A 16,594-nucleotide genomic window follows, 5' to 3' on the forward strand; every position below is an offset into this window, starting at 1 on the left:
CAATAATAAACCATCTACCACTCGTAGGCAAATACCTCGCAGTGGTCCATGTATACAAATTTCTTGAGCATAATTGCACAGAAGAAAAGATGCCTCCGATATCTGGTGTCTGAACTCCTTCAATCTGGCTGAAGATCATGAAAAAAATTGCCCCTGCATGTGTTAGGAGCCGACGAAAGCAATGCACATTTCTCCAAAATTCAAAAGTAAGAGAAGTATTGATGTTTCAGTGTGATCTGTATGGCAGGAAAATCAAAACTGTACATGTGTAAACAAGTGAGTTCATCTTTAGCCACGAATTAGTAGTTCTGTTCACGCGTAACAACGCAGCAGCTTCTTCAAGTGCAGATTTCCAAGAAACACTCCCGAGGCAAATGTGCATAAATATTAGTGACCGCTTTTCTTGCTGAAAAAGTGGTTGCTTTGCAGGCCCGCAGAAACAGCGCCATCAACGGAAGACTGAAAAGGAAACGAAGAGAAGGAAACCTCACCGGAAACGTTCCGAGAATCCGCCAGCTGTTTCACGAGCTCTTGCTTCTCGCGTTCAAGCTGCTCCACCTTCTTCTCAAGTCCGCAGTTACAAGTTGAGGACTCCTGCACAACACAACCGGTCATTAGCACAAAAGCGGAGAAATCCAGTTCTCAGGGTCTGAATTTCACTTCTAAACCATGGTGAGGTATCGTATGGCAAGGTATAATATGATACGGTACGTAGGGTTTAACAAACTAAAGCTACCGTATTTTCCGGTGTATAGGACGCACCTGCCATATATGCAAGCTGTCACTGAAAAAGTTCGTATATAAGACGCACCCGTGTATAAGACGCACCCCAGTTTACCCAGTTAGGCTAGTGAGGCTTAATTAAACACGCTTGCACGACTATCGCGAAATGCACCGTACCTGTGAGCAATTCTTAACTCTTTCGCTACCGCGCCATAGGCCATCGTTCGCATATGATCAATTCAAATCGCCCGCACAAAAAAGCTAATTTTGGAGCGTCGTGGACGTGCTACGCCATCTAGTTAGCGAGCTCAACAACTGTTCTTTCGATTGCAGCCTTGGTTTCAGTGTTTTGACATGAGGGGGCGCCGTGAAAATTAAAACTTTGAACGGCCGCAGCAGCGTCAGCCGGAGAAAATGGCGTTCGCGTCGCCGCGCGCTCCTCGAAAGCAAAAGCTGACACCGAGCACGTCGGCCGGTTTCGGTTTCGTTTTTTGCGACGAAAGCAGTGGTTATTAGTCGGGCAACAATGTACAAACATCGGACTTCGGTTTCGACAGCGAGACTTCGCCTCGGGAGCCTGGAACGCCAGCGCGTACTTGCATGTAAGTTCTGTTTTCATTCGCAGTGTGGTTTCTGCGGTGCACACGGTTTGTAATTGATGACAGTGGTTTATTTTTGTGCTTCAAGGTCTTGACAACGTATGGCGAAGACAGTTTGCCAAATGCTCAAGGTCGCGTAGCGTTTTGTCAACCAGGACGACAGCTAGGTGTCCATATCAGCACATCGCTGCGGAGCGGCACTCGGAGATTTGCTCGACTTTTCGACTTTTTTTTATGCTCTTCACGGCGGAAATGACGAAGACCGTGTGCGGAAACACCAATAAGTATGCATAGATGAAGATTCTCAGCAAATTCGGCGTGACGGCTCATGGGAAGACGTGAATCTGTTGGATATTCTGATGTTCATTGGAATCATCATAAACATTGGAATTGTTGACCTGCCACGACTGTATCTCTACTGAAATACCAGAATAATCTATTCTGGCCCTCTGCCATCAAAAATCATTTCTCAAAATTGGTTTTTCGCTTTTTTTGTTTGTTTATTTTGCACGTAACGGACCCGGATGATTCAGTGGCGGCAGCTTCTATTGGCAAGACTTGAAAAGTGTCCTGGCTTTTGAACCACATCGATAAAACTTATTTCATTGATCCTGATGTTTTAGAGCTTGTCTAAAATGCCAAATTTTATCAGCTGGCTTTCAGGGAGCAGCTCATTCAAGAAATCTTCGGGTATGATGAGGGAAAAGAAGTCCACGCCCCCAATCCTCCCATAGAATCCATTCAACACCAACCGAAAAGAATGAAAAAAAGAAGAAACGACAAGCTCGGCTATCAGAGAACAAGGGAGGAACAAAGATAAAACCTTATGTGAAGCACTTGTCAGTCTACCTCTGCTTCACATCTTCACCCCTGATTGCTCTTCACAGTGGCACCACAGTCATGACCCCTGACTTGACAAGCCATGGAAAGTGCAGTAAATTTTTCTCATAGCTGAAACTGTGAATAATGACAGCTATAAACATGTGCAACAGTTTGTATATTCCAGTTTTCCTCTAATCAAGTTCGGGCTTAGTGCAGCCGGTAATTTTTGTTCTTGCTAAATACTTTTTTTTGTATTTTTAGCAAATTTCACAAATAAATAATCATTTACTTTTGCACACACAACTCTTCTGTTTGTTTCATTCAGAAGTGTAACTAATAAGCTAGAATTTCATGCGTTGCAATATGTGCTGGGTGCATTAGGTCTTGCGAAAAAAAAATTTTCTTTCAGTACACTCCAAATTGTGCATTTTTCCGCGGTAGCGAAAGAGTTAAGCAACGCTAAGTGATCGAAAAAGGCAACACTCACGCCATACCCGTCCCTGTTTTAGCAAAAAAGAAAGAAAAAACGATACAGCTCCCCATATGTCCATAACAACATTTTATTTCTACCTGAAACCTTCGAAGCCTTCATCTTCAGATGCGCTATCAAAAGGTTCACCAATTTCTGGAAGCAACTCGGCTGAAACATATACTGCGTACACGGAGCAAAAAAAAGTCGCAAAGGGTGACTAAAAAAGAACGCCGGCTTGTCTTGACAATGGCGAGAAGCGCGATTGTCACCATCTTTTGGGGCTTCTCATTACTTTTGCTTGGGGCCTCCGAAACAGCCGCGCGTTTCTGATCCCGGAAGTCGTCATCCCCGCCGTTTCATGATAAAGATCACCTAGAATAACGCGCACGGCGGTCCCGGTATTGAAGTATTAACCGTGTTACAACCGCGTTATTGGTAGTGATATTTTTGAGGTGAAAAAAGCTTGAGCATGAACCGGAGTAATCGATGAACTCGCAAAAAAAAAGATGAAAAATTCGCATATAAGACGCACCCTTGTATAGGTCGCACCAGCAAGATTTTAGAAAAAAAGCCGCGTCTTATACACCGGAAAATATGGTACACCTGGGCTATGAGAGACTGCACAGTGGTAGGCTTTGAAACAATTTTACCACCTGGGGCTCTTTACATTCAATAATATTGTATATTACGTGGGCATCAGCATTTTGCCTTCATCAAAATGCAGCTGCAAAGGCTGGGACTCCACAATACAACCCCAAATTCAACTGCACAACATTTTAACCACAATAGTTCAATGAGCATAGGTGCGTGTTGTAAAAAAAAAAGTAGTGCCAGCAATTCTTGGTTCCGTTTCTTTGTAACTATGAGCACATCATCGTATACACGAATCAGCGCACTGAATTTCCCTGTGACCAGCAAGTAACATACCATAGAATTCTTTTCTCTGTTTTAGTTTCAACAACCAAATGACAGATATGATGTAGCGCATGAATTGAGACAGCACTCAGGCCCCATGAGGCATACAAAAGCTGTGATACCGTATAAACGCGTGTAAGGGCCGCACCCGTGTATGGGCTGCACCCCGTTTTCCCGAAGGCAATGTTTAAAAAAAAATAAATCCGTGTAAGGGCCACACCCGAACTTTCCATGACCCAGGCGGGAATAGCCTTCTAAATGCACGCGCCGTGGCCTCCGCGATCGGCTCCAGCTGCGAACAACGGTGCGCTCGATCGCGGAGCGCTTGATCGCGGAGGCCAATCACGCGCACAAGAGCTTCCAAAAACCGTCCATGGACGGCGCCCGAGGCCGCAGCCATCATCATCGTCAATTCTCTCCTCCCCCCCCCGCGACTTCCCGCTATCTAATCAGCATCAGTATCTCCAGCTCCAGCCTTTTATGGCGGATTAGCACGTTCGCGGTAGTTGTGGCTTTCGCGTGCTGCCGCCAATTAAGCACCTTATCAGCTACACGGCTGGGAGTTAGCTCTCGAACGCAGCAAGCGTGCCGCGGACAGGGAACTCGACGTGGCCGAGAAGTGCGTCCGATGACCGTGCAATCAAAAGGGTGCATGAGAAACACAAGCTGCAAAAAACGCGCTTTCCGAGGCGAGTGAGCCGTGTGAGTTTCTGGAACTGCTCTGCTAGTGATGGAAATGCGGAACAACGGCTACGCGTTGACAGCGGACATGCTGCGCGGCTTCTTTGGGATGAGCGTGCACCAGAATAAATGCCGTTCATTTCCTGATTGCTGTGTTTTTGCTTAAAAAAATTTTTTTTTTCTAAATCGCGTGTATGGGCCGCACTCTGAAAATTGGCTCCCGAATCTGGAAAAAAAAGTGCGGCCCTTACACGCGTTTATGCGGTATATTCGCTGCTTCGTCACTTTGATTGACCGTAACTCTTATACCACTGTCAAGCACGCAAAACAAAGTGCATTTATGAAGAATGTCAATTGCTAAAAGTGCACCCTAGCACAGCTAAACGGCGTAACACAAGTGCACTCGTCAAAGTGTGCACTCAGGTTGGAGTGCATTTACAGAGCACACTTCGAGGGCTGAGCATGTAGCCTAGACATAGTGATTTTTTGGTCATAAAATAACATATAGCAAAAAGCACATAAAAGTTGATTTTACCTGCTACACATATTTTTTGTTTGTGCAAGTGTTATCACAGCAACCAGCAAAACAATACATCACAAAAGCACGCTGTAGTCCACCACGTTTTTTGTTGTCTGGATTCTGGATGTGCTAGGAACTTGTCTTGACTTGCTACGCTATTACCATAAAACAAATGTAATGCAGCTATGGCCGAACATTAAGTTATGTTCATTTTTTATATGCTCTGCATCTATAAACAAGCATAGTTACGAAGGTTGCGCTTATAGATTGCCATTTCGAAAAATTGTTTTTTAGCCAGCTGCCATTTCCGTATCTACGAGCGCACTCTGCTTTCTTGTTTAGTACACCATAGAGTAAAGTGCACTCTCCGTAAGTGCACTCCATTGCGTGCGCTTGACATAGGCATCACATCATTACGCCTCTGGATTCGGAATGAAATTGCGGAAGTGCATGCCAAAATGAAATTGCGAGGACACTTTGGCAACTAAAGTGTTGAGAGGCGAAAGCCGAGGACACCATGCTGTAACGACTTCCAGTGGATGTGATGTCACACCGCTCCCGTGGCTATATCGATACCCAAATTACACATCTTTCGGGGATTTTAAGTGTTAATTACGCTTGATTACACATTTTTCCATCTTTTGACACAAATCCAGCGTTTTTCCGACCATTCTGTGACAATTTTCACTATGCCGTGACGACTTCCGGTGGATGTGACGCCACATCGTTACCGTGGCTATATCGACGTCCGCACTATTTTGATGCAATTTCGAAAATTTTGACTACAATTATTTACTACTTACTCTACAGTCATCAAACGTGACTTCTAGGTTCATTTTTTCCTCCTCTCTCTGAAGCAACCATTCATTTTCTCGTATCTTTTTTAGTTCCCGAGTTAACACAAGTTCAACGCTGCCAAAGGTGTGACACCCTCTGCTAACGGACGATAGTATGAGCCATTAAAAGCTTTCGCCTTAATATTGTGGTTGTTGCGTCTTATGTGACTTCAGCACCAGCTGTGACGTCATCCTTATATACAGCTGTCGAAACCAAAACTGAAACTGTATTGGAGAATACAAATTCATTAAAAATTATTTTCCCAGCAGAAGCTGATTCCCCATGGTCATTCAAGGTCGGCGTTCAAGGTCATTCAAGGTCGGCGGCGAGTCATGTGAAGTGTGAGTTAGGTATCTCAGTGTAGTTTTCACTACAAAGGAAAGCATGCAGACGCGTGACCCCTCAAAAGGTCAGCATCATCATCATCAAGTTCGATTAACAAGTACTGGCTGTACTATTCAAGCAATCACAGTACGATAAGTCCCAAAATAAAGCAATAAAGGAAAGGTGGGAGTTGGGATTCAAGTGCTCCAGAAAACCAAGACCTTTTCAAACCAAAAGTAGTTTGTTTCTTTCTGTACTGCCACATTCACACAGACTTGCAAGAGGTGAAACCAAACGCACCTGGCATGGCTCCGACGGGGCACATGACATGCTGGTCCAACTTTCTTCACCTGTCTCCTAGAAAAGGAAGAGAAGAAAAGAAGAATCACTCTTTGGTTGCGCGCACTTTGGTCAGCTAGCGACCACATCTCGAAGACAGCACAGATGAGATAAGTGCGATGATATCAATGACATGTAATAAGTAGGTTTACCTATACCTACAACACCCCTTTTCGAAAAATTTTTATGGCCGCAAATGCTTCGGGCAATGCTTTACATCTAACACAGCATAGTCAACTGTCAATGGTTAAAACTGGAAACGGACCTAAAATTTGTTCCCATTACGTAAAAGGAAGCTGTTTTAATGCACTTTATGTTTACAGGACCAAAGCATCGGTCTGGATAAATTGGCCATTCAAATTCAGCAAGTTGGAAATAATGACGGCTCGCAGCATGACGAAATTTGCAACCAGAAAATAGTCAACGGCCTTTGATTCATGACCTACACAAACCCTTATAATATTAATCACAACAATGCCAATACAGGTACTGACTAATCACAGCCAAGAGGCGGTACACAAGCCTTTTGTAGACCGATGGCACAGATATCACTCTTATGTCGCACTTAGTGATGCTACATGCGACCGAATTGCCGTGCCGCCCCTTCCCTGACCTTGAGGTATATATACTCCATCTGGCTGCAGTTTTGCACATGGGTAACATATGCTGTTAAGTGCATAAATAAACGAGCATCTGTTCTTCGTTCACAATAACGTCCACGTGATCTATCAAAGGTTGGCCCATAAAGCTGTACACAGAAAACTATGAGCAATTCAGTTCTGATTAAATCTGAAAATCGGCACCGTTCACAAGCAATTTGAAGGCACAATGTCAAGCAATGGTATTCTCATCCAGGCAAACCCATGAAATTCACCCCCAAATGCAGAAATGTAACTTGGCTTGATCTTGACTTCTGTCGGTCTCAAGAGAGCTTCGTTGCGTGCCATAAATCATGCTCGACATTAAAGGTAACTCATGGTCAATTTAGCTCATTCGAAGCCGGCTCAAGTTCCAAGTCTGCCTCTGGGCTAGCTTGAAGCCGACTTGTGTGCTACTCCAGCATGGCTACCTCCCGAATGGAAGCGGTGCAGAGGATGGCTACTTTTGAGTTAATCTATTACACCATGGATGTATCTAAGGCGTACTGCTTGCTGAAAGTTCGAAGACTGGCTCGCGTGATTGCAGAAATCCGATGGAGGTCTACAACAAAGAATTTCTCACCCACTAAAGAATCCCAAAGGATAGCGAGCGGAAGCTGCTTGCCATGTTGCCTCTGCATGAAAGCGCAGACAGCAGGGGACACCTCTGCCTACCGTGATGAAACTGATAATGGTGTTAAGATTTTACATGACTATACTCCGTTTCATACGTAGCAGGCAATGCTGCGGAGGTTGCTGAAGTAGTGAATCCACGAAACCACTACTCCCCTACGTATCATTTGTTCTTCTCGAAACTCCGGTCACTGTTTGGACGAATGCAAAGGGCGGTATAAAAAGAAGCGGTAGCATTGAAAACCACGGTCGAAGCTGTGAGGCGCTCAGTGTTTAGGCTCTCTGGCCATAATTGTCACGGAATGTGAACTACTTGTTGGGCGCGGATTTAGTAGAGGCGATTCGCCCTACCAACCGCGTATCATACCGCCATGTGTACTTTTTGCTTCTCGAAAGCTCCGCAAGTCGCAGGACGAAAATGTGGCAAGAGGTAAAACGAACACCAGGAGGTGCCAGTCACGGCACTTAAAATTTGTCGCTACGAAATATGCTCGTGTTCGCTTTGGTTGTATGGCGAACTACTTTTTGCGTGCGGACTTAGCCTGCGCGAACAGGAGCGCTAGCTTTGGCAGCGTTGCCTGCTATGTATGAAACGGAGTATAGCACACTTCAAACGATCGCGGGGGACCTGGTGAAGATTCTGCAGTCGACAGTGTGCAGCGTAGTTGGGAAGGTCACCTGCGCATGCAATGCACCTGCACCCAACGATAGTGCACTTCCCTGATGTGTTGAAGTTCTCAAAGGTGATGCGGGACTTTTATGAAGTTGCCAAGTCCTTGGCGGAACCGGATGCATCGACTGCACACGCGTGCGGATTAAGAGCCCTGGTGACGACAGTGAAGAAACGTTTTGCAAATGCAAGAGATACTTTATCATAAACATGCAGGTAAGCAATAAAAATCCAAGCGCTCTGTATAAAAGCGAAACCTATGAGAGCACGAGACAATGCCTTCTACCAATGCGCTGTTCCAACATGCACACGAGTGAAGACAAGCTGCTCACGTGCTCGTAGCTAGTTTCCCTTCATTACCAAGATGATACCAGCGCTGCTGACACACTTCTAGCCTCTGCCCTGTTTTTCCATGTTATTTTTTCATCATGCAGGTATAACTCATCCAGCCATCCAAATCCATCTGAGCTGCAGAAGTTATCACTACAGTCAAGCCCACTTATAACAATATTCAAGTGCCATGGAAATACCATTGTTATAGCCAATAATTGTTATAACAGGGTTGTGCAAAAAAAAAAGAAAAGATGACAAACTTCAGAGCATTTATTGACAGTAAATATCCGGAGTGGTTTGATTGTTCTAATGCCTGTAAAAGCTCGTTAATTCGAACTTCAGGGAACCGGAACAATGTTCACCGTTCATCGATGACCAAAGCACCGCCATCACTGCGCCACCGGGAGTTTCGCGCACCTCCGCGTCACAGGAATCAAGCCGGCTTTCCGGAAGTGATTCTTACAGGAAATTCAAGAAGCATGCAGAACCAAGGGTGCGGTGACAGCTGAGAAGAGAAAAACCGCGCTGGCTGCACGCACGCGCATTGCACTGACTGATTGGGGGTACGCATGGCGCGCGCAGCCAATGCAGCAATGCAGCAGCTCTCGTGACGCGATGACGCCTGCCTCCTTTGCTTTCGTGGCGTTGCTGCGCCAGCTCAGTCCATTGTTCGGCCCCACATGTGCGCGCTTTTGTGTTGTAAGCATGGTTTTGCTGGTGTGGTTGTAGCATTCCCTTCTTTTTTTTTCTATAACGGTTGATGCTCAATTACCAGATTTAATTGTTATAACCAATAATGTGCCTTGACAGCATTGCTATAAGCAGTTTATTTTACCATAGAACACATAGCAAAGCTGATGGTGCCATGACTGACCATTGTTATATCCGATATATTGTTATAACCAGTATTGTTATAAGTGGGCTCGACTGTATTTACTTTACGTGCATTCTGTAAAGGAATAGGTAGTCCTCCTACTGACAAACTTTCCTGGTGTCATTTGCTGGGTGCAGGTATGTTAGATTTCAATGTAGAGTGGGTTTTCTAAGGGCGGAGGGAGGTACATATACCAACTCCCTCTGTTATTAGCTGTGCTTCATTGTAAAATGAAAACCAATGAAGCTTGATGGTTTATACTGAACCCAGGAAACAAACACGCTCCAGCCATACTAACTGGTATTATGCTGGTTTCACGCAGGCTGTCGGGTGCAGCTCTTTGACGCTATTGCTAGCTGGCCCGGCTCTGTGCACGACAGCAAGAAATTGAGCGATTCCCATTTGTGGATGCCGTACAAAGAGTGCCGGATGCCAGCCTTTTCTAATGACACCTCTGGCAGACCCTAGCCCAATGAGCATATGCCGAAGAAGGCAAGTCAAAATGCAAGCAGTCAAAGCACACAACACAAACATGTAAACATCAGTGCTACCTTGTCTACTGAAGAATTAAAGCATTGCTGAATGCAAATGCATATTAAGTGCATTTTCACAGTGTTGCGGTCAAGTGATATGGCAAGCGATTTTGTTAATGATAGCTGCACACATTCACAGGACTGCTTAGTTCAGCAAGGTTGATCTGTACCTCGGTTACACGGGCAGTTTCAACTACCGTTCAGTTGAACTAAAGTTCAGCTTTCAAACTGCATTCAACAGAATGTCAGTTGGCTGCAGTTAAAGGTGCGCCATGAAATTCAGTTCACCCTCTGAACCATGCCATGTGCTGGCAATTCATAAATAAAAAAATGCTTTCATATATATTTATTTCTGACTAAGGGACGAAGAGAGGAAAGCACAGGACAAAACGCGCGTCTTGTCCTGTGCTTTCCTCTCTTCGTCCCTCGCCGTTTAGCGTGGTTGCAATATGCACTCCATTGTCAACCACCAACTAACCCGCCTTCACCTGTTACATGTTACAGAACCAATGGTGTGTCATGCCGACAGCTGAAATAACTCAAGCCAGTGGTGCCGTGAACTCAGGTGAACACAGTCATGCAAATGAGCCGTGAGCAGGTCTTTTGCAACGCTTCACTACGAACAATACAGCAGTGCAGTCTGCGGCAAGAATTTGCAATTTAGAGAAAAACCTGTATTTCGCTGCTATTATTTGATCACTGAAAAATGCCATTCAAGTTCTCCTCTTGTACCATTCACCACAGCTGGCCTATCTGAAGTTACTTGGACATTGCACTGTGAGTGAGACTGATTAAAATCTGCCTACAAATGACATAGTTAACCTATCATCCCGGGTCTATGATTAGTGCCTGGAAAGATTTTAGCACCGGAATTCTTTCACTTCCGAGATGTTCCAGTCAAAACACAAAAAAAAGCAACACTGCTTGTTATTCTTTTGTATGAGGAAAACGCAACGATACCACACTAAAAAATAAGTAAATAAGCGTTGAGCAATTTTTCTCCCAGCCAATGTCATGCCCTATTTCACCCGTGTTGCCGCCAGGATGCCCCAAGTGTAATTCACTCTAAAATAATGAATTAAGAACTGTACACAGCCCCTCTATGCACAGGCAAGAGCCCGGCCCGAGCACAGAACTTCAAGGCCGGGTTCAGCTCAACCCGGCGAAACAGCTTGTTTCCAGCCCAGCCTGGCTTTTAAAGGCCACCAGGAGTTCCTTCTTAACTGCCACCTCTTACGTGACAGCTTGTCATACATGCTAGCCTGGTAGCTTATGATCCAAATTAGGCTTTTCTGAGGCAATGCTTCACAGCTACAATGGTTGGTTTATGGGGTTTAACGTCCCAAAGCGACTAAGGCTATGAGAGACTCCATAGGGGAGGGCTCCGAAAATTTCGACCGCCTGGGGTTCTTTAACGTGCACTGACATCGCACAGTACACGGGCCTCTAGAATTTCTCCTCCAAAGAAATTCAACCGCCGCGGCCGGGATCAAACCCGCGTCTTTCGGGCCAGCAGCCGAGCACCATAACCACTGAGCCACCGCGGCGGCACAGCTACAATGAGCCATGCAATTCAAACCATGCAATCAAAGTGCACTTGTGTGAACCTGCCACACTATTTCGTGCAGGCATTCAGACAGCACTCCAATTGCACTTAATGTGGGTCACTTTTATTCTGAGCCTCTCGCATTGCACGGAGTTGCTCCTCTTTCAGTTGTTTCTCAAGCTCCGCAATTTCAACTTGGAGCTTTAGTTTCTGCAGCTCGAGTTGGTGGATTTGCTGCTGAAACACACTTTCCTGCCGCCGCTCTGCAAACACGCTTTGGTAATCTTCCCACATCAGTCTAAGGCGAATGGCAAGCTCTTCCCGGAGCAGGGAAGCTCTGACGTCATTTTCTTCACCGAGCGTTCTCTCCAAACGAGCCATGGGTCCTCTTGGAGTCCAACCACTTCCACCGGGAGCGGCCACTGCTTCAGCAGTGGCGCAGCTGTTGTCAGTCCAAGAAGCGACTAGTGCATTACTGCAGCCTATTGCAGCTGTGTTGGAAGGAGCAACGGACTGCACAGTGGGTGAAGAGGTCCTGTAGCCGTCCTCAGCCGATTCTGGAGCTGCTCCACCTGAGCCGCTCCAGCTAGCCGTAGCCGCTGGCGGAACCGGCTGATCTCTGACAGGGCTGCCGGGTTTCTCTCGCTGGTCGTTCCCTACAAACAAAAAGACAAAACATGTGAGAAAACAGAAACACAAGCTCATAATACAGTACCTATTTAGCTTGCTAGCTACACACCTAAGGTACATATGCTATGGTGGGGGGCTGACGAAAGAGAATGAAAAATAAAGCACCCCAGCCCAAACCACACAGTACAACAGGTGCATATAAGACACAGTAGAGCATTACTGCTTCTCATGGCTTAGCATGGCAGTCCGGCGCCAGAAAGCAACTCAAAACTGTTGCAGTGTGGTGTTATGTCATCCTTTTATCATAGTGCACTGTACACTATTGTGGCTAGATGAAACAAAGTGCAAAAGGGACAGGACAAACGAAGAAACAACACGGACAAGGCGCTTGTTTCCGCTGTTTCTTCGTTCGTCCTGTCCCTTTTGCGCTTTGTTTCATCTAGTCAAGTACCAACTCACCCACCAATCGATTCTTCTAAACTATTGTGGCACGGTTATGTTACAAGTGAACGAAGAACACAACAAAAGTAGTGGCAATGCATTCACTTCGCTTCACAACAATGTTCTTCTGTTTTTCATGCTGATGTTGCCTGCACGAATGTTACTGCACAGTTAGCCTGTGTGAGTAAAAACACTGGTGTCAGTGGTGTTGTCTTCAAACATCGAGAAGCTTCCCCAAGCTCATGCTATACACACAAGATAAGCAGCAGCCTGCTACAACAAGAAACACATCTATAGGCTACAAAACTTGAGGGTACAGAAAACAGATGGCGCTTTACAGTAAAATCTCTACAGTACAAAACACAATATTGTTACGAAGAAGACGAAGCTGGCAGTGGCGCGGGACGGAGCGCTCACGCTAGGCCAGCGACCATTAGATCATCTCTTGTCCATCGTTCATCATGCCTCATTCTTCAGCTGGCCACCACGTAACAATATGCTTGCAACTAGCAGCCAGATTGTAAACCAGAGAAACCGGAAAGAACCGACCTGCTTCAGCACGAGATTGAAAAGGGTGATGCGCGCCCTTTCAGGTGTAACCCGAGGCCGTTAAGTGCGCATAAGAGGCAGCTTTTCGACTGTGCCCATGATGAGATGATTGCTACTGGTGCAGTGAGACCCTCGCAAAGTCCCTGGGCGTCACCAGTGGATCTAGCACCGAAGAAAGATGAATCGGTCAGGCTGTGTGTTGATTATCAAAAGCTCAACTCACTGACGCCTACGGTTGCGTACCCTTTCCAGTCGATCGAGGCTGTGATGTACGCGTTAAGGAAAGTGAGGTTCTTCACAGTCCTAGATGCAAGCAGAGGGTACCTGCAGATTGAGGTGGCCGGAGGTGACATTGAGAAAACCGCGTTCACCTGCCACCGTGGGCTCTTCGAATTTACTCGACTCCCGTTTGGTTTGTCTAACGCCCCGAGCACGTTCATGCGACTGATGGACATCGTGCTGGGCGACGCAAGGTTCAACTATGCCATGGCGTACCTCAACGACGCTGTGACATTCTCACAGTCGTTTGAGGAGCACCGCATTCAGCTGAATTCTGTCCTCGAAAAAATGAGACGTGCCTGCCTAACCAACAATCCAAAGAAAGTGCAGTTGGCATCGAGGAGAGTGAACCTCTTGGGCTTTGTCGTGGATGATGGCACACTGAGACCGAATGATTACAAACTGCAGGCAATTCCAAACTACCCCTGCCCCATTGATGTGAAAATCTTGCGGAGGTTTTTGGGGATGGTTGCGTTCCACAGGCATTTCATCCCGCGCTGTTCAGAGCTAGCAAGGCCACTGAGCCTGCTGTAGCGTAAAGGCTCGAAGTGGATCTGGGGCAAGGAACAGAGTGACGCATTTGTTGCCTTGGCTCGCGCGATAGCGAATACCGCTAGTCTGCACCTCCCCGACCTGAACAATCAGTTTGTCTTGCAGACAGACGCTAGTGACTACGGTGTTGGAGCTGCTTTGTTGCAGGAACACAAGGGCAAACTGCGCCCTGTTGCATTCGCTAGCTGCACACTCGCGTCGGCAGAGCAGAAATACTCCGTGATCGAAAAGGAATGCCTGGCAATCATGTTCGCATTGTCAGAGTTCGACATGTACCTAGACGGAGCGGTCTTCACCGCGTAGCAGATCACCGGGTACTGTCGTGGTTAAAGGGACTCAAAAGCCCCGCACGCAGACTCGCGCGATGGGCAATGAAGTTGCGTCATTATGCGTGCGCCACTGCGTACTTGCCGGCGCAGCATGAACAAGGCGGCCAACGCTTTATAGTGCGCACCGTGGAATGCTGGCGGAAGCGCTTCAGAGGCGCAGCCCAGCACTATAGAAAGCGGCGTCACCACTGTTGGAGAGGAGGAGAGGGTGGACGGGAATGCCGCACCCAGTTTGGCGAAAGAGCGGACGGACAAAGGTCCCGCATGGTGCTGTGTGAGAAGGAAGGCACAGCAGCTCGTGGCGGTGACCGCTCGCCTGCCTAGGAGCGAGACTGAGAGAAATCTGTCCTGGGGAGTAGCGGTCAGTAGAGAAGAGCCGATTGAGGCCCAGAAAGCAGAAGGTCTACGCCAGCGGGTGCTAAAAGAGCTTGCGAGCAGTGTAGCTTGCACCGGCAACACTGAGGGCAGGTACAACACGCATCTGCTGGACAATGATGGCTTGCTGCTCCGCTATATCCCCCAGCTTGACGAGGAAGAGGCGATAGCATCCCCTTTCCGAGCTGTGGTCCCAAGAAGGTTGCGGAAATGATTCCTGCAGCACTTCCATGACTCAGCACTGGCAGGGCATGGCAGCGGCATTAAGACTTACGACATGTTATGCCGTGTCGCGACCTGGCCAGGCATGAGAAAGGATGTGCTGGAATACGCCCGTACCTGCCCGGTATGCCAGGTAGCCAAGCCACGGGCAGGCAAGCCCGCTGGCATGATGAAGGCGGTAGTTAGCAACTACCCGTGGCAAATGGTCGCGTGCGATATCATGGGACCCCTCCCCCTGTCTGCGTAAGGAAACCAATTCATCTTGGTAATAACAGACCACTATTCAAGTGGGTTCAAGTTTTTCCCTTCAGGAAGCTTGTGTCGGAGCAAATTTGAGAAAAACTGTTGGAGACGTTCACTCGTTTCGGTTTCCCTTCCGACCTGATTACAGACAATTCTTGTTATTTCACAAGCAAAGTCTTTGTAGACTCCTTTCGGGCAGTTCAAATCTGCCACAGGAGAACAAGTCCCTACCACGCTCACAGTAACATAACCAAGCGGGTGAATAAAAGCCTGAAGAGCATGCTGGTCACGACGACTGAGTAGCACAGAGATTGGGAGGCGTAGCTGTCCGAATTGCCATTCGCTACAAAGACAACCATGAATAGGTCGGTGGGTATTACACCTGTTTACTTGAATTTTGGGAGAGATATGGCTTTCCCGCTAGAGAATGCCCTACTGGAGGTGGCTGCAGTAAGTAGCAAGGCTCTGGGAGCATACGGAGGCAGCGCAGCGTGCGGCTCGCGAAAATCTCGACGTCGCGTGCATAGAGCAGGTGGATCAGTACAACAAAGGTCACCGTCATGTGTCGTTTTCAACACGGGTGACTTAGTACTCAAGAGAACGCACCCACTTAGTATCGCAGCGTGCGGTTTCGCCACATCGCTAGTGCACAAGTGGGCTGGCCGTAAGAAGTTATGGCACAGACTGCACTGCTCATCTACTAGTTCCGCTCGTTTGGTCCACGTTGCTGATTTGAAGGCTTTCCACCTTCACAAGGACGATGACTGCGAAGCGGTGGAAAATCGGAGCGATGCAGCGACCTCACCCTGAGGAAGACCAGCAGGTAGCGGTACGGTTCACAACCAATGCTAACGCCTGAGGGCCAGGTTGCACCCATGTCTCTCGACTAATAATCACTCGCAATGCTCTCGCCCTCTCAGCATGCCCTCTAGGAAGCTGCAGCGGACCAGTACTCGTGGCTCGAACACCAGCAGGCAAGGAAGACCGCCGTCGAACGGTGGCCACCAACAAGGTGCGCCACTCAGCTGGCGGCAGGAGCCACGCGAGTGGTGCAGATTCTACGGCCGCGGTGGCCCCCACCGCCAGCCTAACCACGCGCCTCACCACTGGAGAGCACCTCCCAGTGGTGCAGGCCAACGCAAGAGGGCCCATAACCAACCAGCGCAGGGCCCCCCTCAGCACCCAGCCGGTGCACCGGCCACTGAGCAGCTGCGACCCAAGTGGCCGAGAGTCCTGCGGCATGTGGCCACATGGACCACGGTCGCCAACGGAGCAGCCGTCTCCTACTGCACGAGGTCCAGGTGGCGGGACCACGTGCAGCCCCTTCGTGCCGGTGACCTCCAGGCAGTGCCGCAGCCTTGCCGCAGCCTGACCCTGGAGGAGCGGGACCAGGAGCCACCGGCCGAGTACAATAACGAGGAGCGGGCCAGCCTGTGCTCCCTCTGCGGCACACTCATTGTGTACCAGGTCAGCCATGAGGCCGGTGCACTCCATGCGCACAAGGAGGTGCCGCCG

General features: G+C 47.8%; 1 protein-coding gene across 5 annotated transcripts in view; it reads right to left on the reverse strand.

Annotated features, from left to right (window-relative positions):
* LOC149328607 (uncharacterized) overlaps positions 1 to 16,594 on the reverse strand; it is a 126,694-nt gene that overhangs the window by 76,309 nt on the left and 33,791 nt on the right. For all 5 annotated transcript variants that reach the window (XR_016285872.1, XR_016285870.1, XR_016285869.1 and 2 more), the window contains 2 exons: positions 6,194 to 6,250; positions 492 to 594 (listed from right to left, as the gene is read on the reverse strand). Coding sequence is in view for 2 of the 5 variants with exons in the window: in XM_089562291.1 (XP_089418417.1) it covers positions 492 to 594; positions 6,194 to 6,250 (160 nt within the window). In the remaining 3 variants the exon portion in view is untranslated. The remainder of the gene's footprint in view (positions 1 to 491; positions 595 to 6,193; positions 6,251 to 16,594) is intronic.

This window comes from Amblyomma mixtum, chromosome 9, assembly GCF_055824585.1.
Source record: "Amblyomma mixtum isolate Tamu chromosome 9, ASM5582458v1, whole genome shotgun sequence".
Lineage (NCBI taxonomy): Eukaryota > Metazoa > Arthropoda > Arachnida > Ixodida > Ixodidae > Amblyomma > Amblyomma mixtum.